At 40.3% G+C, this 22,567-nt stretch overlaps 2 protein-coding genes across 6 annotated transcripts; one reads left to right on the forward strand and one right to left on the reverse strand.

Annotated features, from left to right (window-relative positions):
* The first annotated feature begins 1,348 nt into the window (after positions 1–1,348).
* On the forward strand, positions 1,349–9,920 carry xrcc5 (X-ray repair complementing defective repair in Chinese hamster cells 5). Its single transcript, XM_034575252.1, has 21 exons — positions 1,349–1,598; positions 2,476–2,589; positions 2,685–2,868; positions 3,480–3,528; positions 3,611–3,733; positions 4,131–4,319; positions 4,460–4,574; positions 5,129–5,267; positions 5,582–5,694; positions 5,829–5,891; positions 5,979–6,116; positions 6,204–6,294; positions 7,185–7,315; positions 7,478–7,674; positions 7,836–7,929; positions 8,066–8,135; positions 8,286–8,395; positions 8,641–8,737; positions 8,954–9,021; positions 9,151–9,225; positions 9,417–9,920. Exons 1-21 carry the CDS (start codon positions 1,584–1,586, stop codon positions 9,429–9,431), a joined length of 2,190 nt encoding a protein of 729 aa, XP_034431143.1. The 5' UTR covers positions 1,349–1,583; the 3' UTR covers positions 9,432–9,920.
* Positions 9,777–21,767, reverse strand: LOC117755437 (collagen alpha-2(VI) chain-like). 5 transcript variants are annotated; one of them, XM_034575242.1, is made up of 28 exons: positions 21,524–21,765; positions 19,259–19,432; positions 17,229–17,839; positions 17,102–17,122; positions 16,942–17,007; positions 16,780–16,833; positions 16,619–16,663; positions 16,493–16,519; positions 16,374–16,400; positions 16,214–16,258; positions 16,068–16,121; positions 15,437–15,499; positions 14,861–14,923; positions 14,708–14,761; positions 14,580–14,615; positions 14,423–14,485; positions 13,911–13,973; positions 13,539–13,601; positions 13,367–13,429; positions 13,226–13,276; positions 13,050–13,148; positions 12,639–12,701; positions 12,433–12,468; positions 12,300–12,345; positions 12,024–12,176; positions 10,904–11,359; positions 10,775–10,813; positions 9,777–10,696 (listed from the first exon to the last, which is right to left on the reverse strand). In XM_034575242.1, the coding sequence occupies exons 2-28, from the start codon at positions 19,416–19,418 to the stop codon at positions 10,095–10,097; spliced, it is 3,123 nt and encodes a 1,040-aa protein (XP_034431133.1). In that variant the 5' UTR covers positions 19,419–19,432; positions 21,524–21,765; the 3' UTR covers positions 9,777–10,094. The 5 variants fall into 5 exon arrangements, with proteins under 5 accessions (XP_034431133.1, XP_034431137.1, XP_034431136.1 ...); XM_034575246.1 differs by having other exon boundaries at positions 10,095–10,696; positions 17,229–17,836; positions 19,268–19,432; positions 21,524–21,767; XM_034575245.1 differs by having other exon boundaries at positions 10,095–10,696; positions 19,268–19,432; positions 21,524–21,767.
* Between the last annotated feature and the right edge of the window lie 800 nt (positions 21,768–22,567).

The raw sequence follows: 22,567 nt of genomic DNA on the forward strand, positions 1-22,567 counted from the left end.
GGTTTAATTTGACTTTCTTACAGGTTAAAAACACGAGTCAGTGGTTGTGGATTGAATCTGTATTTCACGTTACATGTTGTGAATTCTCATGATGCAAAATAAAAAAAATCACACAAATGAAATAAAGTGTTGTATCATTTACATGGCAACTGTGTGCTCATTTCTTCATTTATTTGCAGAGCAACACACACAGCAGCTCATTATTTTCCTCGGTTCCATAGATTCACTCTTACAGAGACAAGTCAGCAAATGTGCCTGCATGGTGCACACAGAGGCTTAGTTATGTGCACTTTGAGATCTGATTATCAGCACCCTGGGAAAACAAATCCATATGCTCTAATGCAAGGTCAGCAGTGTACAAAATACAGTCAGTTAGAGAAAAGCACCACTAATATAGCTGAGAGCCTTACTTCCTGTTCAGTCCCAGGAAAGTAGGACTCCATTTCTAAGCCTTTTAGTGGGCTGGATTTGAGCCTCTACTCAACCTCCTCTTTCAGTGCTGCAGTGAGTGAAACCTCTTTTGATGATTATGTATTATTTGAGTAGGTTACTGACATGTGTTAAGTCGTTCCTTTTTTAATAGTGAAATTGCTTTGATTCGATTGTTTATTTTTCAGCGTACTTACTGTTTATTTATTATTGCTTTCATCTGTCTCGGAGCCATTGGAATCATCACAAACAGACAACTACTAGTGGAGAACCTTTGGAAAAGAAATATCAACAATTCTTTCCTCTAGTCCTGACACTTTATTAACTGGTGTGCCAATGCAGAAGCTGACAAGCTCACAACTTGCACGGTCCTGTTACACTCTGTTAAACGAATGTTGGAACATTTTAGGTTTAAAGTGAGGTCCGGTTCAGATCCCCAGTTAGTGTTTTCTGATGATTCCAGGGTTTCATTATTTCCCGGGAGTAAATTTATTCCTGGCAGTTTATGGAGGAAAAGAAAACTTACAGAAAATGTGAAAATGCAATACATATAAAAATCCAATAAATTAAACATTTTACATTTTAGGGGGGTGAGTAATTTGTATATCTATCGATCAATATAATACTTTTTAAACAAATCTTTATTACTCTTATCTAATATATTTCATTATTATTTGATTATTTTCATTTTGTTTCATTACTTATCATGATCCACATTGACGATTGTTCTTTACTATGATTATTATTTTATTTAGTTTTTTTTTAACTTATTATTAAAATGTGCCTTTTCGTGTATTTATGTGTGTATCAGTATTTTGGTTTGACCTCAATATGTGTGGCCACAGTCAGTCAGTCGATGAGTCTGTGCGAAGTGCCATGTGAAACGCTGGAGGGCGTGTGACCTACATCCACAGACTGTGTACATCTTATCATTACGGTATTCCTGCAGCTCGAAGCCCCACATGTCCACAGAAACATCCACATGTTGTACGAGCAGGTATTTTGCGGGTTTACGTTGAGGAATCGAGCGTATCGACGGCTGGAGAATACTGCGGAACGATTCTCACCGCAAACCAAGAACCTCGTTTGGGCCGCGCACAGTTTCTCCCCGGAGCCATAACACGGTGACACACCACACTCAGAAGAGGGAAGAAATGGCAGGATCGAAAGTAAGTTACTGTTTTCTGACGTTTCTCTAAGACCTGAACTATTTAGTCTATTCCTTCAATGTGTTTAACGCCCCTTCAAAAACACAGCGAGGGGACGGTAGTGTGTTAAATAAGAGGTTTGTAGCTCCATTGAACGAGTGAGCGACATGTTGAGACTGAAGCTACATCTTCATGAACTGAATGTTGGGCATGTATCAAAATACATTGTGTTATATGTATAAAGGCAGGTAAATTTATATTTTATACCATACCTGCCTATATACTTATAACAGTTTATATGTGTATACGTGTATTTCAATATTTCATACATTTTGTTAAGTTACAATATACAACCTCTTACAATCATCGCGCCACTGCACTTCACTACATTTTTTACTACAGTACATTTTTCTACAATTCATTTTTCTGGCCGCAGTAAAAGTTGTTTTCGTAATGTCTATTTTTATTTAAATTATTTTTTATATTACTATTCTACTGCCTAATTTATTCAGTTTTATACTTTCATGTGTTCTCTTCTCTACCTCATTCTAACTCTCTGCTGCTTTATACCACTTTATTGTGGGATCAATAAAGTTTATCTTATCTCATCTCATCTCAGGCACAGTGAGGAGGTACAACACTTTTTTGATCTGCCTCAGATTTGTAAAATATTTGTATGTTCTTCACTCAGGAGCATATTTACACTTAAAATAAATGTTACAGTTATTATCTCCGATTGCATTTTTGGATAAACCTGCTCTCAGTCCGTTCTAGAATAAATGACCGTTAACATAAACATTCAAATGTTTTCTTGTCTGTGTCCCCTCTAAGGTGCTGAGGCAAAGTCGCCTTGAGTTAAAACCTGCTCTGTATTAACAAAGTGTTTGTTGTTTTGCAGTCGGCTCTGGTGCTGTGCATGGACGTGGGCTTCTCCACGTCCAACTCTGCCCCGGGTGAAGCGACTCCCTTTGAACTGGCCAAAAAAATTGTCCAGAAGTTTGTCCAGCGTCAGGTACATTTACACATCTATGGAAATACTTATTGAACCAAAATTACCCCATCATTTTTTATACAAATTAAGTTGACACATCTTTTTTCTTCCGACAGGTTTTTGCTGAGACTAAGGATGAAGTGGCTTTAGTCCTGTTTGGCACAGATTCCACCCAAAACCCTCTGCACCAGGACGACCAGTACCAGCACATCACCATCTACCGCCACCTCATGGTAGCCGGTTTTGAACTACTGGAGGAAATTGAGAAACAGGTCATTCCAGAGAGTCAGCATGCGGATTGTATCCTTTTCAAGATAAGAAAACAAATGACAATTTTGGATGGGACTTTGAGATTACTTTTATAGCAGTCACTTCAAGGTGCTTTTTGTTTTATGTTTTTTGTGACACCAAAGCTAATATTTCTCTCATTTTCAGGCACTTTGGTTTGGTTATTTTATCCAATAGTATTTCATCAGTCGTTAGGGTTAGCCAGAAAATGTGTTCCAACAAGATAAATATTGATATTTTGTTTTAGTTGACACGTCCTATGATGGAGGCTTTTAAAGATATTGTTCTTTTCTTGCTGTGCTACATGAAATAATAATTTCACAGTTCACTTTTCTAGCCATACTCAACAAGGAAGATTTGTAAGTCAATACTATATATGACCTAAGTGAAGGACTTTGGTCATGTCAGTTGAAGGCTTAAAGGAGAGGACTTTCTATTGATAATATTTACCACAGCAAAAATATATAAACATTTGACTGGACAATATCGTTGAGAGTTCATTTGCGACACCCTGTTTTAGCCTAAACACATTGATCTAATTCCTGTGTTTTTGCAGATGAACCCTAAAAAGGTTTGCTTCAGAGTTGCTACAGTAAAATGAATCCTTAACTACTGTTCACCAGGGCTTGATGCTCTTGTTGTCTGCATGGATCTCCTTCAGACAGAAACTGAGTAAGAAGCCGCCTGTCTCTCATAACTCACTTCTGGTTGTTCATCAGTGTGACTGAGGTTATGTTTTGGTTTTTCTTTTCAGTGGGAAGAAGTTTGATCGTCTCAACATCGTCTTCCTGACTGACCTCAACTCCCAAGCCAGTGCAGACAACGTGGATGCAATTATAGAAAATCTGAAAAAAGCTGGCATCACTTTACAGTTCTTGTAAGGTTCAAACTTACTGTATTAACAAAGTGTAATTCCCAAATTAATATTAATTACTGTGTGTGATACAATCAGACTATTTGAGGCAAATAGTCCATCCTGCTGATATATGTTTTCTGTTTTAAAATGGCACACGGCACAAATTGTATTTTGTTTGATATTTTAGTTTATTTTAGATCTTCAAACATCGATACCTTTGTCTTGATTGGCCTAAAACTTCATGTACACCTATCAGAAGTCACTCTGGATAAAATGTGTTTTCTTATCAAAGCTTTCGACGTTAAATGGATATCTTGGGAAGTTCAGGCTGACTTCCTGACATTTGGTCACTCTTGTGAAACCGTATGCCATTTATGTTCTTTAATCTGGCTTTGATTGTGATCATTTGCTTTGCCAGTCTGCCTTTCCCTGTGAAGGACCATGACAAGGAGGGAGGTGGAGGAGTGGATGAGGACAGCACAGGTCCTGGTCACCCAGGTACTGGCAAAGGTCTGTCCAGGGAACAGAAGAATAGCCTTGACATAATGAAACACATCATGTTGAATCTGGATGAAGATGAGGGCCTGGAGGAAGTTTATACATTCAGGTCAGAAAACTCTTATTTAACACTGCATGTTAATTTCTTTTTCTGAATCACATGGGTACTTCTATACATATACACACACAGACATATATATGTTGTTAGTATTGTGAGTTTGGTTTCAGTGGGGTTTTCTCTTGTTGTAGGAATGCAATCGAGCAGCTGTCTATGTTCAAGCGTATCGAGAGGAGACCAATGGCCTGGCCCTGTCAGCTGACAATCGGCAGCTCCCTGTCGATCCGTATTGTAGGATACAAAGCAGTAAGTTTAAGTGTACTGGATTAATATGTTTTTCTCCCCTGTCCATTTGTATGTCAGCACTACTGAACTCATTTCCACGAAACTTGGTGGAAGGATGAGACATGGGCCAAGAAAGAACTTGAGAACTGGATCAATTATTCAGACAAAAAGGCGGATCCAGGAAATTCATTATTCTTTTTCGCAGAGAATAATTCATGGATCTTGATGGAAAAAAATCTGGCACAACTGGGGACTGAAATGTGGTTTCATAAAGGGTGAAGGCTTTTTTCAGCCTCTGAGAATCGTAATGTGGCCTTAGGTATAAGGCTTAATTGAATTTAAGGGGACTGTTCTGCTTTGGCAGAGGTATGTGCTCTACTGAGTGCAATTCTAGTTGTTTTTGTTTTAAAAACAAATCAGTTTGTGAAACCCTCACAACAAAAAACAGTGCTGGACAAATTCACCATATGGTTCATTATAAAAACAGATGATAGCTCATCAATATAAGTCACACAGCCTTGCCAGTGAAGCCAAGGTTTTCCTCATCCTCAAATACTACCTGTCATGCACATCAGGTGACAGAAGAGAAGCTGAAGAAGATATGGTTTACAGTTGATGCTCAAACCAACCAGAAAGATGACGTGAAGCGAGAGACTGTCTACTGTCTGGATGATGACAACGAGACTGAGGTGCAAAAGGATGACACCATTCAAGGTGAGGAAGTTGTTTGACATCCGTGTGCTCTGCGGAGGTCGCTCAGCCGACCACCTCTGCCACAGAGAGACAGACAGAGAGCTGCCACCGGCAATCGTCAATGTGCATGAGAGAAGCAGGGCGGATTTAGTTTTGATTCATGGAATTTATGTTTGATGTATAGTTTTCTGTTAATAAGAGATCTATGTCCGGCTGGTGTTGGGAGACCTGCAGTTGCAGGGGACTTTGCCACACGCTCATGTTGTTGTTTCACCACAGTGACATCACACACTGAAGTAATTCATTATTTGAATTCACTTCTTTTCTGTTCACAGGTTTTCGTTATGGAAGTGACATTGTTCCCTTCTCCAAAGTGGATCAAGACCAGATGAAGTACAAGCATGATGGGAAATGCTTTGCTGTTCTAGGCTTCGCCAAGCAGAGCATGGTATTTTCTTTTTTACATTAGTGTGATTGAACATGACATCTTAAAAAGTATTCAAGTAAAACAAATGTGGTCTAAACTTGAGCTGGTTATTTTTCTTAACATTTGGTTTCTTTTTTACCGTCTGCATGCCGCAGGTACGTCATCATCAGTTCATGGGAAATCAGGTCCTCAAGATTTTTGCTGGCAGGGATGATGAGGTGAGAACACAGAGAACTGGATGTACTGCTTGTGACTACAATGTTGATGATGTCGTGATTGTGTCTATTTCTACGCTTTCTTAACAGCATGCAGGAGTGGCGCTGTCGGCCGTCATCCGGGCGCTGGATGAACTCAAAATGGTGGCCATTGTGCGTTATGCCTATGACCGTCGCTGCAACCCTCAAATCGGGGCAGCGTTCCCTTATATTAAGCAGGACTATCAGGTGAGATACCAGACTCCTACACATGCTGCTTTCAAGTTAATTCACTGAGTCTGTGTTAAATAACGTTCCATCTCCCGCCCTCCATAGTGTCTGATGTACTTCCAGATGCCCTTCGCAGAAGACCTCAGACAGTTTACATTCCCTTCACTTGAAAACAACAAAAAGTTCACACCGTCAGGTACCGTTTCTTCACGTCGTTGAACCTGTTGCTTCACATTTACCGTCAGTGTTACACATCATGGGGGACTTCATGGTTATTAATGGTTCATCCTCACAGCCGTTGTAAATCATTTTTCGTACTAGTCCTCCACAACAGCTGTTCAGACCTGCTTGTGTAAGCACATTCATGTTTCCCCCCCACAGGCACAGGAAGTGAAAGCTGCTGCAGTATTATCACACTACTTTTGTTGCCTGTAGATGGCACACAACATCATGTTGACACGCAACTGCTGTTACTTTGCTCGGCTACATCTGACACAGATTCAGAAATGCAAACCAAAAAAGTTTCTGCTTAATTATAAGTACGAGTACAGCAAAACAGTAAAAAAACACCATTATAAGGAGATGTCCAGTATTCAAAGTTGGACTTATTTAAAAGTACACAAGTCTTGGCAGGAAAACTTTTACTTTTAGGTATTAAAAGTAAAATAACTAGATATGCCAATAAATTTGTTAAAAAGTCTGAGGCCACTTTCCCATTCACTTTAATGCATAATTATATTTATAATAACATTTTATGTACTGATGATATACATGTTGTTTATATAAAATCTAGAACTGAAAAGTAACTTGGAGTCAGCTGTCATATAAACGTTGTGGAGTGAAAAGTACATTTCCCTTTGATATGTCGTATTAGTATAACTGAAAATAACATTCAGACACTAAGTAAATGTGATCAGAATGTCGTCATGTACTGCATCACTCCTGCTGGCTGTGATATTTGCTGGGTCTTTCCGTGGTATGCATCACTCGCACTGTGTATCTGTGTTAAGAGGTACATACATCTGAAGACTGCAGTGAGAGATGTGTTAATAGACTGGACTGTTGACTGACATGTGATTTCTACAGACACTCAGCTGTCGGCTGTGGACTCTCTCATTGACTCCATGATGTTGGTTGAGGAGGACAAGAATGGAGAGAAAAAGGACCTGTTCAAGCCCCACCACATTCCCAACCCTGCATTCCAGAGGCACTTCCAGGTACAGCATCACAGTTTGTTTTTCATACAGACAACACTGTTGTCTGTTAAACCTGTTAAAAGTCAGGGGGAAGAAAAAATGGCCTTTAACTGCCTGACTAGAGCTTCACCAGCTAGCAGCTGTTATATCCTGTCTCACTCCCTTGACCAAACCTTCTTTCAGTGCCTGCATCACCGAGGAGTAAGCCCTGGTACCCCTCTTCCTCCAATAGAGCCGTGGTTGAAGGCTGCTCTCGAGCTCCCTGAGGTCATCAGCGAACGCTGCCAAGTTCCACTGGAGGAGATGAAGAAGAAGTTTCCTCTCACAGAAGTGGAGAAGAAAAAGAAGCTGAAGACAAGTGCTCAGATTTTTGGCAAAGAGTACGTTTGATTCAGTGTGGTCTCTAAATGTCACGGACAAGGCTGTTTGTCACTTTGATTATAACACTGATTGCATGTGGGGTTGAGGTTTTTCTCTTTACAAAAATATTAGTTTCTGAAAATGTGTCCTGTGTTCTAACTGACCTCCCTGTGATTTATAGTGCAGATGAGCTGGACGCCAAGAAAGTGAAAGGAGACGAAGAAGAGGAGGAGGAGTATAATCTGGCGGACATTGCTGAAGGCTCTGTTACTTCTGTAAGATTCAGGGATAGATAACCGCTTCCTATAAAATCCGCTTTTTCAAATTAAGTGTTTCACCACTTGTTTAAACAGGCACACTTTAAATTTTCAATTTCACCTCGGCGTTGAATTACATGAATTATTTCACCAGGTGGGAAGTGTTGATCCAGCCCGAGACTTCTGCACTCTGATCAAGAAGAAGAGTCTTCCATTCGGAGAGGGTGAGCTCCAGTCACTCTCTTATTTTCTCATGAACTGGGCTGATACAGTTTTTTCCCCCTACTTCTGTTATAAACCATCATGACTCACGTTTATCCCGTGTTTTTGTGTTTCTCTCTGTTTGGTTGTGCTGACCCCTGTGTCCTTCCCAGTCTGTCAACAACTGACTCACAGGATAGAGCAGTTGCTTAGCAACAAGAACACACAATACTACATGAAAAGCATCTCCTGTATCCAGGCTTTTAGAGAGCAGTCTGTTAAGGTAAATAAACATTCACTATCTTCCATTTGTGAAATTCATGGTGATGTGGGGGTTACTCTGTGTTTTGAAATAACCTTTAGATAAAAGACCGCAAAGTGACTCAACATGAGGAAATTACGACATGTCTGTTTTATTTCTCACAATTTGAACTGAAGCCAGTTCTTATACGAGTTTGCTTATCTGCCTGCATGTAGATGTGAGCTTTTTAGGAGACTTATAAATGTTTCATCTCTTTCGTAATTCAGCTTGGAAATGCTGATCTGTACAATAGCTACCTCCAATCCTTGAAAAGGAGCATTCCAAACAGAGGGCTCGAGGTCTTCTGGGACCTGCTTGTTCAAGGTATGATAAGCCTCTTTACACGCGGCTGCAGGATTCCTCTCATTCTCACACAAATCATTCTCCCTTGAGGTGCAATGGATTGTTTGCAAAGTTTCTTGAGTTTCTTGCAAAATAAGTGAATAACGCGAAAACGGGGTGCTGACTGATGCTTAAAAATGCCCTGAAACACAAGTGTCCCGAAGCAGTTTACAGGACTTGATTATTCCTGTTTGACAGATGCCTTAACTCTGATCAGCAAGGACGAGGTTGAAGGAAGCACTGTGTCCAAAAGCGAGGCGAATCAGGTGACTTTAAAAAAAAGAAACTCCCCTTTTAACCTCTGTGAGCTGTTGAGGAGCAAGCGATTGAACCATTTTCAAGTTAGATGATGTTGAGACATGATTCCTGCTGACTGATTCGTACTTTGTTCTAAGTTTCTGGTTGCAGAGGAAAAGAAAGAGGAGACGGCTGCACCACCAGCTGAAGACGCAGGAGATGTTGATGACTTGGTGAGTATCAGTGTGGCTTTTTCTGTGACAACCCTTTTCAGGTTTTAAATATTTAACTGATGGACCCCAAACTCATGTTAAAGCTATTTCCTATATATTTGCAGAATATGCCTCAGTGGGTATCTGCTAATGTTTCCTATCCTATTGAGACCTCATATAAACTCTCTGGTTTCTCCCCTCTTCCTGTGCAGCTGGACATGATGTAAGACGCAATGGGAGAGACTGCAGCGGACATGCAGGAAGAAATGAGAAGAATGCGATCTTTCATCCCGACCAGCCCAAACCAGTTAAGCCGTCCGTTGTTCTGCCTCCCACTTGATGATACTTTGCAACTGCTGATGTTGAGTATCTGCATGCAATGCTGCAAAGAAGAGGATTTGACAGAACTAAAGTTTACACTAGTACTATAATAAAAGGCTACTCTTGTCTTTACAATTTACAAAAACCATGGTGAGGGTTTAGATATGTTTAGTCTGAAATGTCAGCCTCTGTCAAGTTAATGAATGTCTTGTAATTCCTTTGTAATACGCAATAATATTGGATACAGTGAGTGCTTTAAATGTCAAGATTTATGTGCATTAGGAAACTTGATGACGTTACAGAAGTCATCACTTCTTCTGACAGCATCCAACAAACTTTTTTATTTGGATTATTTAGTTTATCTTTGATCAGTAAAGTTTAACCTTTGAAAAATGCTCAACTCGTACTGTGTATTTGTATAACAAAATACTGGGGATAAATACAGTTGAATCATTTGGAAATTGTACAGTGCATAGTAGAATCATAGTTAACGTATCTCATCTTTAAGATGCTAGATTATCAGCAGTAGCACCGCCATGATATTCATGTCACCTGAGCATGGTCTTTCTTTAACATACCCACTGCATAAAACGGTCAAATAACCCAGATTTGGACACGTCAGAGAAGTCCTTTCCTTTAAAGATGGCGTCCTGGTCACCCATAGCCAGCTTCATTAGGACTTTTTGGTCAACGTCACTTCCAGTAGCTATCACTGTGGAGACGACCTGTGCCCCACGCATCGCACTAACCGCCTCCTCCAGGTTGTTGGTTTCAGTGACGCCGTCCGTAATGAAAACAAATGAAACCTCTGCATTTCGCCGTGTCTTGCGAGCGTTTCCTTTACCCAAGACGTTGTCGATGGCGTGGATGATGGCAGGCCCCACGGTTGAGGAAGAATCCAGATAAGGCAAGCGTGCGATGCCGTCAGCGATGACGGCAGGGTCGTGCGTGAGAGGGAAGGCCATGTGGTTCTCATTCTCCCTGCCGAACTCCATTAGTGCCAAGCGTGCTCGCATACGATCAGCCTTGCCCTTGGCGAGTCCTAGTCTTTCTGACACTTTTTGCACAAATTCACGAACTTGCCGGAAGTTCTCCATCCCAAGGCGCTCTGAGCCATCGAGTAGAAACACCAAATCTACTGGCCGTCCGACACACTGGGCTACTTCAGGTTCTATAAAGAAAAGAAGAAGAAAAAAGGTACGTTCCATGAAGACACTGAACATAGACTTAAACCATGAACAACACTTACTACTTTTGCAGGGGAGATCAGGGCACACAATGACTGGCTCTGAAATGGAAATCACATGGACATGAGTTAGCCAAATGAATGAGAGGGACCAGTTTCATCATCCTGCTGAGGGTAGTGGAACAGGCTTACCTGGACAGAGCACAGTTTCCATTGTTTGGATGAAGGATTCAGCCACCAAGTCGACATAATGACTCATCTCAGTTACCCGTTCCTTCTTTCCGCATGCTATCGACCCCAGGATCTCATTATCCTGCCCTTTTTTAAAGATGTCACCAACTCCAATGGCATTCACCACCACATTAGCGTCAGTACAAAGGTAATTCAGCAGATCCTCATCGTCACGCGGGTCAAAGCGGCCATCTGTGATCACCACCACGGATACTCTGGCTCTGGCTCTCTTGCTGTCCTTGATGAGGGTATCGTAGGCAAACTTGAGAGCGGATGGTGTGAAGGTTCCCCCAGCAATCCACTGTAGATTCTTCACCGCAGTTTTGAAGGCAGACATGGAGTTTATGTTTGGGTCATCGAGATGAATGGCCTCAAAGGTCCCGTTGTGACTGAACTGTACAACTCCAACTCTTGTACCTAGAAGAGGCCGACATGTCAGGCAGGGCATTTCCAAGTAAATTATTTCAGATTTACCCTTAAATTTTAACAATGCGTAACTAATTCCGTGAAAAAACTTCAGGAGTTGTACAAGTGCACACAGGCAATTGGACTTGTTTGTGTTTCCTGAAGACGCATCACCTCTCATCCGAGAGGCTTCTTCAGTTCTAACTGACTACTGAGAGGGTTCAGGTATTTCATTTCTGTGGGTCTTTAGCTTTCTGAAGTATTGACTTTGTGCTCCCGTCAGTCTGAGTTTACAGTGTGCAGTTATTACCTCCACCAAGGAGATCATTTGTTTAACCCTGTCTGTGGTTATTGGTTGTTTGGTTTGTCAGCAGGATTATGTAAAAACATCTGAACCTATTTCTATTTTATATGATTTTTCAGTGAACTTAAAGAATGTTTAAACATGATGGCTGAAAATAAGTCTGTGACAATCTGTACTTTGTCATTACTGTACAGTCAGTGTTAATGAAGAGTACAGGGCCAAGGCAGGTGCCTTTCCTAATATTGTTGGATTAAGTGATTCAATCTTTGGAAATTGTTCATCTTTTATGGCAAACTCTACTTTGTGTCATTTGAAACTCTGTCTGCAGATATACAGGTGACGTCTTTGCTCCTTTCTTTTGCTCAGCCATACCGGTCGGTGACGCAGGGTCGTTGGCCATGGAGCCCAGTCTGTTGATGGTGTTGATAACAAAGTTCTTTTCCATGGTGAAGTTTGTCATCCCAACACTCTCGGAGCTATCGATTACAAACACAATGTCCAGAGCGCCACAGTGCTTCTCACAGTCTGAGACAAAACACAACGAACAGGATTTACAACATTGAAAGATACTGACAACAAAGCTGTGATTGATTCATTAACTTAGCACTCGCACTGCATGTGTGCACAGTGGTGATGGTATTTGCTTACCACAACAACCGCATGTCTCCCTGATGTAAGTCATGACATCACAGTCCTGCAGTGACAGGTATGCAAGTTAGGCGCCATACAACCAGGAAAGTTTAGATAATGTAGTATTAACAAAGCCATAATGTTTACTCACAGTAAGTCCAGGGTCACCCATTGGTCCTGGGTCCCCCTACACACACACACAGACACACACACACACACACACACACACACACACACACACACACACACACACACACACACACACACACACACACACACAAAGAGACGAATGCAATTGAATCTCAAAATATGCATGGATGGTCAAGTAATTAGTTGAGCGAATATGCTGTTGCTTACATCAGTTCCTGGCTCTCCTCTGGGTCCTCGCTCTCCTAGCTCACCAGTCTGACCCGGTTCTCCCTGGGGAAGAAACATCTTTCACTGGAACTAACCAACTATTTTATAACTACATTTTCTATGGAAGTTATGTTTTTAAATGGATTTCGGCCTCTGTTGAACTCAATACTATATTAATGTTGCTTATGGGTTACACAAAGACATCAAGATACATCACACTCCACCAGAACAGCTGGTGTCACAAGATCTCTTCTGTTGGGACTTTGGTTTGTGTTGAAATCAGAAGCCGCAGCTGGTAACGTCCAGTAACATCACAATTTTATTCTTCATATAAATTCAAACAAGTCTTTGTTTTCTCACTACATACGTTTGTTGATTTACTTGTACATAAATTGGATTTTTCAGACTTACAGCCTCTCCGTGTAGTCCTTTGTTTCCAGGATGTCCTTTGGCGCCACATTCTCCTCTTCCTCCCCTGGGTCCTTTGTTCCCTAGATCACCTCTGTCTCCCTGGAGAAGAGTTTAGACTCAAATAAAGACTTGAAAGCCACATGAAGGAATATCAAGAGGTAAACAGAAAACCATACAGTGGGTCCTCTAGCTCCAGGATAGCTGAATCCTTGTCTTCCCATGTCTCCCTTCATAGAGAAAGAAAAAAGTATTTATTGACCACACTGCAATTTCTTTTGGAGAATTTGATGATCACGAATGTTGAACTCTTTTCCCACCTTTGGTCCAGAGGTTCCTGAGTCCCCCCTTGGTCCAGGATCTCCTGGATGTCCCCTTGTGCCCTGCAAAGAGGATGAGATGTTTTGTCTACAGTATGTTTCTTACGCAGATTTAGTTAAGAATACACTCAGAACAAGAGCAACAATTAGAAGTAGATGATTAACAACGCACATTTGCTCCGGTGGCCCCTGGTTCTCCCGAACGACCCCTCGGCCCTTGTAGTCCTTGGTCTCCCTGGAAGAGAGAGGGTGACAGACAAAAACATCATGACGGGGCATCACCTTCGCTCCAGCCCTGACAGAATAACTTAATGCAGATGTGAATTGGGCAATACATAGTGCTGGACACATTTTTTTTACAAGAACAATTTCCCTGGAACATGTGTTTTATTGATAACAGACTGAGCTCAGGCTATTTTGTCTGGATACCCAGTTCAACAACACATAACTTCAGTACTGGAGGCGTGAGATGTCTTTGCTGAGTTCTTGGGAAGCTGCTGAGTCATGCTTCCAGCAAAATCCACCCACAGCTCGATCCCCTCACCTTGGCGCCCTTCAGTCCGTCTTCCCCCGACCGACCTCTGCCTCCCTGCGGACCTCGTTCTCCCTCGAAAATAAATGAACGTGTCAGGATTTGCACCACAACATTAATCATCAGCTAATGTATACAAAACACAAACAGGAACTGAGAGGCTTTTCAGGACACGCCTCACAATCTGGTTAGTAAATATCCTATATCAGCACAGAAGTAAAAAATAATTCTGGGCTTGTGAGTGTTACTGATCTTTCTCTGGAAGATCTGCAGTCTGTCGGGATATTTGAAACTTGTGGGACTTGTCTCATGCAGTTGAAATCTCTGGTTAAGTCAGAATCCACTGTGATTTCTCAGAGTTTACGTCACTTTTACAACAGTGAGTGGAGTCATAGTTAAGATGAAATTCTGTGGAATGTCCTGCTAATTCCCCTGTGGGTTTTAAAACTCCTCACAATCCAAAAAGGAACAATTACACAGAGATGACATTTAGCAAAATACACATACAAGAGCACTGAACTTACCTTCTCTCCACTAAGCCCATCAGTTCCTGATAGTCCCTTTGCTCCAGGGTTTCCTCTTCTTCCCTGTTAACATTTATTTAAAAATAATTGAAATAACTATGACAAATATATTTATATATATTATTTTTCTCCATAAAATAAAAGGTGTTTCAGATACCTCCTCGCCTTCAGGTCCGGGTGAGCCCTCAAGCCCCTGTGGGAGATTAATTTTATTTCAGAGCTTTGTAGAAATACCTTGTAGCAGCAACAGTATTTGTAACAACGAATAAAAAATGTCTTTGGTACCGGAGTTCCATTTGCTCCTGGTGGCCCTGGATGTCCAGGATTCCCTCCTTCACCCTGCAGAGCAAAGACTCAGACCAGTGATTCTGTTTTTAAAGTAAAGACAACCTTAATTTTTGGATGATGCTTTCTGTCAGGTTTTAATTTGAAAGTTACCTTTGGTCCTGGTTCACCATCAGGACCAGGGGGGCCTGACTTCCCAAGACGGCCCAGGTCTCCCTGTGGACATCAAATAAAAAATACATGACTTAAGACCTATTGAATGTGAAGACTCGAAAGAATCTCTTTATAAACTGAACTTAAAAAGCCAGCAAGTTAAGGGTCATATCAAAAAAACGCTGTTCTGTGTGGGCGGTCAGACATGCATCACTGCACATGTGCTTGTAGGTCAAGAATTTGTTGAAAGCCTGAAAAATCCTAGATGAGAAACTTGACATCACATACAGTAAGAATAAAGGCTTTAACACCCTGTTTTTTTTAACTTTTATACATATTACATTATATTCTAAAGTTAAAACGGCCGGACTTGGATTTTCCTCCTGGTTTTTGTCCTTTTCAGGTACTGTTTTTTTTTTTACTCTGGACCAAAGTATTGGACTGATAAACCCACAAAACACCATCTGCTGTGTGCCACCTCCAGAGCCCTAACATGGCCCATTCGAAGCTTTGCTGAATGTTTTATTTTTGATTGCTTCAGGGAGAAAAAAGATTCTATCTTTAATTAATACAGACCCTTTCTCCCTCGTCACCAGGAGGCCCCGCGTCACCAAATTCTCCAGCGTAGCCATCTGGTCCCTGTAAGAGACAAGAAAACACTTATTCATAACAACAGTAATCCATTGAAGCAATCGTCACAGCTCTGTGGCTGATGGTGGGTTGTAAAATCAACCAGCAACTTCATTTATTTTAATAAAAAAAAAAACGATGATGAGAGTAGGATTAGAGCTATCAATTATTATTAAGGAAGAGTATTTGGGTCAACCATGAGAAAAAAATAATGGACTACAGAGGTTGTTTTTTGTATTTTGAGAATAAAGTACAAAATGTCAAGAATATATCAAACTACTAACATTAGCACACATGACTGTCTCGATACTAAATACCATGTGTAGATGAATTTTAATAACAAGGAAATTCTTACTCTTTTTACACATTAAACCAATATGTTAAACAGTTGCTCACATTTCCACTTTAAACTCAAACCCCCCCCCCCCCCCCCCCCCCCCCCACTCTCGAAATGCAAAAGGAAAAAACAACGTCCTCGTCTCAATTACTCTGTGTTGCAGCTGTTCTCCATAATGGTGAAAATTAGCACTTTGAGAGTAACTAGTGAAAAAATGTTTTGTATAAGATGGTGACTCACCTTTTCGCCTGAATCACCTTTGCAACCGGGAGCTCCAATTCGTCCCATCTTACCCTGAAGATTTCACAGAGACGATCACATCAGTATCAGTGAAAAACTGCGTCATGGATGTTCTGCACATCTCACACTGTCATTTGAAAACTCACCTTTTGGCCGTCCGTTCCATTCCTGCCAGATAGTCCTGCCACGCCCTGAGTGTTTGGACGTCAGTGATGACACAAAATTACATACACTTCCCAGTAATCAATGTAGTAGATAATATAGAAAATGTATATGGAAGCATAACGTCGTAAAATCATCATTTACCTTTGCTCCACTTGCTCCGATTTCTCCCTGAAGGTAAAACAGACCAATTAATCAAAATAACATGTCTTTCGGTTTGAAGGATCAGCCAAACAACAGGAATATAAAGATTTAACTCTCACCTTATCACCTATCAACCCAATCTCTCCCTGAACAGAAGCACAGACACATGTGTTATTGTTGCAAAAAGATAATCAACACCTTAGAAACCTATGTAGTGCGAAAAGAAATCATCAGCCTGAGAAAACCTTTGGACCAGGTCGTCCGATTGGACCCTCGATGCCAGCATCACCCTGAAATATGGAAAATATATATTCAGCATTAAAATCACAACACTGTAGATATTAAAATAAAACATTTATGTTATAAAGATTCTTTGTTTATGAAGTTGAACAAAACTGCGACCTACCTGTCGACCTTTTCTCCCTTTTGGCCCAGCATAACCTCTGTCTCCTTTTACACCCTATAAATAAGAAGAAATATTAACATTTAAACAAAGCAATATTTATTATACATACATATACCATTTGTTTTGTTTTATTTATTTATTTTTCTATTTTTCATTACTCACTTTTGGACCTTGAGGCCCTGTTGGTCCATGGATCCCAGGAGTCTCCATGCATTTAGGTTCATAACACTACAAGATCAATGAGGAAAATAATAATATAAAATGTGGTAATGCATGAAAACACGGGAGATGTGAAAGATTTTTAAATGCTTTTCTTTCTTACCTGTAAATACGCTTGATATTTCTACAAAGAAAAGAGAGCAGTAAGTGAAAAGTACCTGAAAGTGATACTGTCATGAAATCTGAATCAAAATAAAAGCATTCAGGACAAGAAAAAAGAAAAACTTCACCATGACTTTTATGATACGATCGATGGATTCAGTCTTTATCTTCGGTCGCCCGTCAACAATGTCCACAGCGATGTAGTCATCACGGTAAAGTTCAGAGGGAGAGTCCGCGATCTCACTCATCCCAACTTCATCAATGTTCCTGGATGCTGCCACCGAGAAAATATGGATCTTTTTCTCTCGGGCCTTCTCGGCCATCTCCTTGATGCCCCCGCATGGATTACCTGTCACGTGGCCATCAGTGATGACCACGGAGAAGAGCACGGCATTCGACCCTGAGTAGTGGTGCGTCATCTGGTAGGTCATGTTTTTCAGGGCGCAGTCGGTGTAGGTGCCCTTTCCCAGGTAACTGATCCCGCCTAGGTTCCTGATGAAGTTCTCCCTGGTGGTGAACTGGCTGAAGACATCCTGTGTCTGGGAGAAATGCAGGCCTCCGATGGACCAGCTGATCTGGATCTGGCCCTTGTACTCCTCTTCGGCGAGCCTCTGGGCAAAGATCTTGGTGAACTCTTTAATGTTTTCCACCAGGATACCAGGTGGCGACTCCTGCAGGGCGATGGTTTCTGAGGTGTCGATGGTGAAGAACAGCTTGATGGGACAGTCGATTATTCCTGCTGCAGGAGAGAAGAGCGACTTGACGGTAAATATCACAACTCCACGTTCTGATGCCTTTGACACAAATTGTAAGTTCACTCAGACGAAACATATGAAGAACTTTATATAATCAAACTATCCTATATCATAGACAAATAAGGCAGAATCTTTGAATTAGCAACTATTCTAATATTTGTCATTTTTAGGCACAAATGCTATTTCAAAGTTCTAACGTTTCATTGGAACTTTTTATTTTCACATGAAGAATCACTGCTCATCCATGTAATCTTGTCAATATTTCTAATAAACATTATAATTTGTAATTTACTTTTGATGCATTTGAGGTTTGGACTATTGGTTGGACAAACACACTGTGAAAAATGTTTCTCCATTGCAACAGTAAAATGATCTGTTTATTATATTTATGATAATATAACATTCACAGGGGACGGTCTACCACAAGTTCATTTAGTCTCCTGATTATACTTTTTTACTTTTTGTATTTCAATCCAAGACTTAACTGTAATATATGTTTTATCTAGATACTTCTTCCACCACTGATTCAAATGTGACTTTGAGGTACTTTTACTTTAATTGAGTCAGTTTATTTAAACTCCACAAAGTCACATAGGGAGATGTTTTACTCTTTACTTTTCTGATTAATATTCTTCATATAAAAGCATATAATCTGTTTATACATTATAATGATATAGATTAAACAACTAAAAGATACATAAAGCAAAATACACTTAACCTTGACCAGCTGTTGAAGTACTGCTCATGTTAATATATTAGTAATGATAATAACTCAGTAATATGACAATGTAGCTCTTACAGGGACTTACTGGACATTTACTTGCAATGGGGTATTTTTTACAGTGTGTTGATTTTACTTTTAATTTAGTAAGTGATCTGAATACTTCTACCACCATTGAGTGCTGCTCCAAGATGACCAGAGTCTGGCATAAAGACTTGTGCTCTCTCTGGAAGAAGCGAGTGGTCCAGAGAGCAAAAGTAATTATTAGTCAGTCTGACCATGTACTTTGAAGGGAATCCTCTGTAATGACCTGATGGTGGCGCTCTTCAGTGCCCTATACGGAAAAGAAATCGAATCTCCTTCACTCCCTCTGCCATAAGGCCACTAAATGCCGAAGCTGGTCACTGAAATATAAGCATTTCTATGTAATCATGTTGTATTTCATGTCTTTTGTTATCACCTGGCTCCTGAGAGCGCACGACTATATTCCCCCTCTGTTCTTGTAACCTGCTGATCTGTTGCACTTGTCACGCATGCTTATGTTGATGTCTGAATGCTGCGGCTAGTTTGTGTTCTTTATTCATGAGTTTTATTCACATGACATTAACAAAGTTGTCTGAATCTGAAAATTCACACCATCATCACACTTGATTCGAGTTGGAAAACAGTTGAGGGAACTCACTGTCACAACCTTTAGGTCTTGGTGTGGGCTCAGGTGGAGGTAGAGTCGGCTCCGGGTCGTCCCCTCTCCCAGGAATCGGCCTGGGCCCATGAGGGGTCAGACCTTGAGGGACCGCAGCTTGGAGCATGCACAGAAAAACGAACCCTGAAATCATCCCCATTTTTGCTGCAACCCCTAGAAAACATAAGGCAGAGAGGAGTGGACAGTTGTTGTAGGCTTCACTTTTATCTCTGAAGCTCGCTTTGAATGCAGGAAATAGCTGTCAAACAAGTGAGTCTTCACAGAAGGCGTCTCCACAGGGTTGAGGAATGTTTATCGCCGTTTTAAACAATGTCAGTGAGCAACCAAGCTGTGGAAAAAGAGCACGATATTTAAAATGTTGCATCCCACCTGTTAAGTGAGGCTGAAAATCTAGGGCGGGGGGTTCCCCAAGCTATTTTATGTCAAGGATTGAGTGAGTTGAGCTGTTTGGTGTGAACTGATAAGAGTCAGCTGAGGAGTACCCAAAATGCAAAACATTCCCTTAACCCAACATTAACAAAGAAAAAATTAAAATCACCTTAAACTGACGGGTTAGTGAAAACTTCGTCCACAGCAGAGGGTTCCCAAACGATCTCCTGTCAAGGACATCAGAACATAAGGAAGACAAGGGACGGGTCAGGAAAGTAAATCCAAGACGAGCTTAGCTGTTGGACAATGAAAACCCATTTACTGAAGTTGTGTTTTTTTAAATAAGATAAGTTAAGTCAAGTCAAGTTCGGTTAGACTCAGTATGAAGAATAATAAGTTAGGATAAGATAAGATTAGTTATGATATAATACATTAAGTTAAGTTATGTTATGTGAAGATAGATACGCTGTGTTAAAATACGATATGTTTAAGATATGATATGTAAGGATTCGCTAATATATGATACATTTATATTACGTTAATCCAATAAGTCAAGATACAATACGATACCTTAAAATATGTTTAGATACAATATGATACATATAGATACAATACCTTAGGTTAAGATACGATAGGAAACGATACAATAATATATGGTACTTTAAGATCCGTTAAGTCCCACAATAGGAAATTTCACATGTTACAGCAGCACAGGGGATAGTTAATAAATAAGTACATCATTCAATATAGACACAACGAAATGTAAAGGTTTGAAAATATCCTTGTCTTCTATTTCATGTGTCACTTTTTACTTTTCCTCTCCTGTATCTCAGAGTGAAGGTATGTATTTTTTACTCCACTGCATTTATTTATTCAGAAAGTTACTAGTTTCTTTACAGTTTACATCCAAAAGATAATTTATCCTTTATCTAACCAGGAAATTCCAATTGAGATACAATATCTCATCAGTCAGGCAGTCCTGGGCAGCATTCAAATAAAAATATTCAAATATAAATACAAGCTGGGACAGATAACACACACATACACACACAAAAAAACTATCCTAAAACACAGCGATTAGACTAAAGCCCAGGATAAACACAGGGATCATTGGCAAAAATTTGTTATGGAAAACCCATTACATTGTTTTATGAAAACTGATTTAAAACAAATTTTAAACGTGCCAAGAGAAGGTAAAGATTCCACGTTTAGATGCGTCTTTTAGTGCATGAAAGCAAAAGACAAATTAACCAGCTCTTTTTGGTTTGTTGGGACCTTAAGGAGAATTGTCTCTGATAATTTGGTAAATTGCGGAGTAAATAATGAATTTACAATAAATTACAAGTTATAATAAATATGTAACAAAAATAAAAACGTTGCTTGATGTCCACTGAACCATTTCACATACATGACGGTAGTTGTGTTCGAGGGGTTGTGCCCGGTACGAACCTCAATATGAGCTTTCAAATATGAGGCAAATGTACAGAATATATTATCCAAAAGAATATTCAAAAACTGACCAGCCACAACTTTAAAATAGTTCTAGTCATGAACAACACAGAAACAACTGTGGTGCGATAATAACACTATACATGGTCATTGTGGAACATGTTAAATGTTGCAGCAAATACTTTTTACTTGTATATAACAGCCTTTCTCCCATCAAACCATGTTAAGACCCACAGGACTGGTCTGTTCTATCCAACACAGAACTCTAAATAATGTTACTCTTCATTTCCCAACATCACACTAGTCAGCTTTAATGTGGAGAGGAGACAAACAGATGATGAAAAGTATGATATCTTTAGCAGTGTTTGTCACACACATTATCCTCTGCACTAAAGCCGTGTAACAGTTAGAATAAAGCGCACTCACCGTGGAAACACCGTTAGAAAGTAAAAATCCAAGCTGAGACTGCAGACTCTCAGGAAGTTCAGGCAATTTCCAGAGAATGTAAAATCCAGATAATCATCGCATTCTCAAAGTATCAGAGATCTGGGAGTGAGGGTCAGATCCTGGTCGAGGGGGCCGTCTGTTTTATTCCCAAATGACGCACTAGTGCGCCTGTGCGTCTCTGCACTGCAGAGAGACAGCTGTTGATTGGATGATGGTCTGCTGGACTGAGGGAAGACAGCTCAGTCTCCAGAAAGCTAGACAGAATATGTGGAAGATGAGGTGGAGCTTGTGTAAATACAGCAGTCTATTTATCTGTCTGATTTGACAGAATAACTGTGAGTGTCACACACTGACTCTGTGTGCAGCTCCACATCCTTACATGGAGAGAGCTGCTCACACCCGCTCGTGTTTATGTCTGCTCACCATACAGCATCAGAGATGTCCCGGTGGAATTCCACAGCTGACACAAGCCAGAACTTTACTAGGAGGAGATTATTCAATAATCTGAGCAGGAACATATTATTAATCTGTTTTAATTGTAATAACTGTATTAATTTATATGAACCAAAAGACTTGAATAGACCAACAAATTCACATAATGTTGACTTGACCTTGAATCCAAGATCATATGAATTTTTGCCATGTTGTTTTCTTTACCCTAAAATGGGCACTTTATATTTAAATACTTTATTTACATCAGGAGCGGCTCCTCTCTACGGAGGCTGCCATGTTTTTTACAGTCGTCCAAACTTTGAGATTTTATGACAACTGAAGGCTAACACACAGAGGGGTATTCAGCTGCAACATGACACTTCACCACTAGATGTCACCAAATTCTACGCACTGAACCTTTAAGATGAGGTTAGGGTTAAGGTAAGGTTTAGGTTTAGGATTAAGTTAGGTTAGAGTTAAGGTTAGGTTTAGGATTAAGTTAAATTAGGGTGAGGGAAGGAATCATTCAATACCTAATTTATATCAATTAGTTAATAACCCAAATTCAATTTAATTAATTTTCTTTCTTTT

Source organism: Hippoglossus hippoglossus, chromosome 21 (assembly GCF_009819705.1).
Source record: "Hippoglossus hippoglossus isolate fHipHip1 chromosome 21, fHipHip1.pri, whole genome shotgun sequence".
NCBI lineage: Eukaryota > Metazoa > Chordata > Actinopteri > Pleuronectiformes > Pleuronectidae > Hippoglossus > Hippoglossus hippoglossus.

What these genes read in the sequence shown, in the direction of transcription:
- xrcc5 (XM_034575252.1), top strand. An exon ending in AGAAGTTTGTCCAGCGTCAG is followed by an intron (nt 2,590 to 2,684) that starts GTACATTTACAC and finishes TTCTTCCGACAG; the next exon opens with GTTTTTGCTGAGACTAAGGA. An exon ending in GCTTCGCCAAGCAGAGCATG is followed by an intron (nt 5,695 to 5,828) that starts GTATTTTCTTTT and finishes TGCATGCCGCAG; the next exon opens with GTACGTCATCATCAGTTCAT.
- LOC117755437 (XM_034575242.1), bottom strand. Translation starts at nt 19,418, where the DNA reads ATGGGGATGATTTCAGGGTTCGTTTTTCTGTGCATGCTCCAAGCTGCG. An exon ending in AAGACCTAAAGGTTGTGACA is followed by an intron (nt 17,840 to 19,258) that starts GTGAGTTCCCTC and finishes TCTCTCCTGCAG; the next exon opens with CAGGAATAATCGACTGTCCC. An exon ending in GAGGAGAGCCAGGAACTGAT is followed by an intron (nt 12,469 to 12,638) that starts GTAAGCAACAGC and finishes GTGTGTGTGTAG; the next exon opens with GGGGACCCAGGACCAATGGG.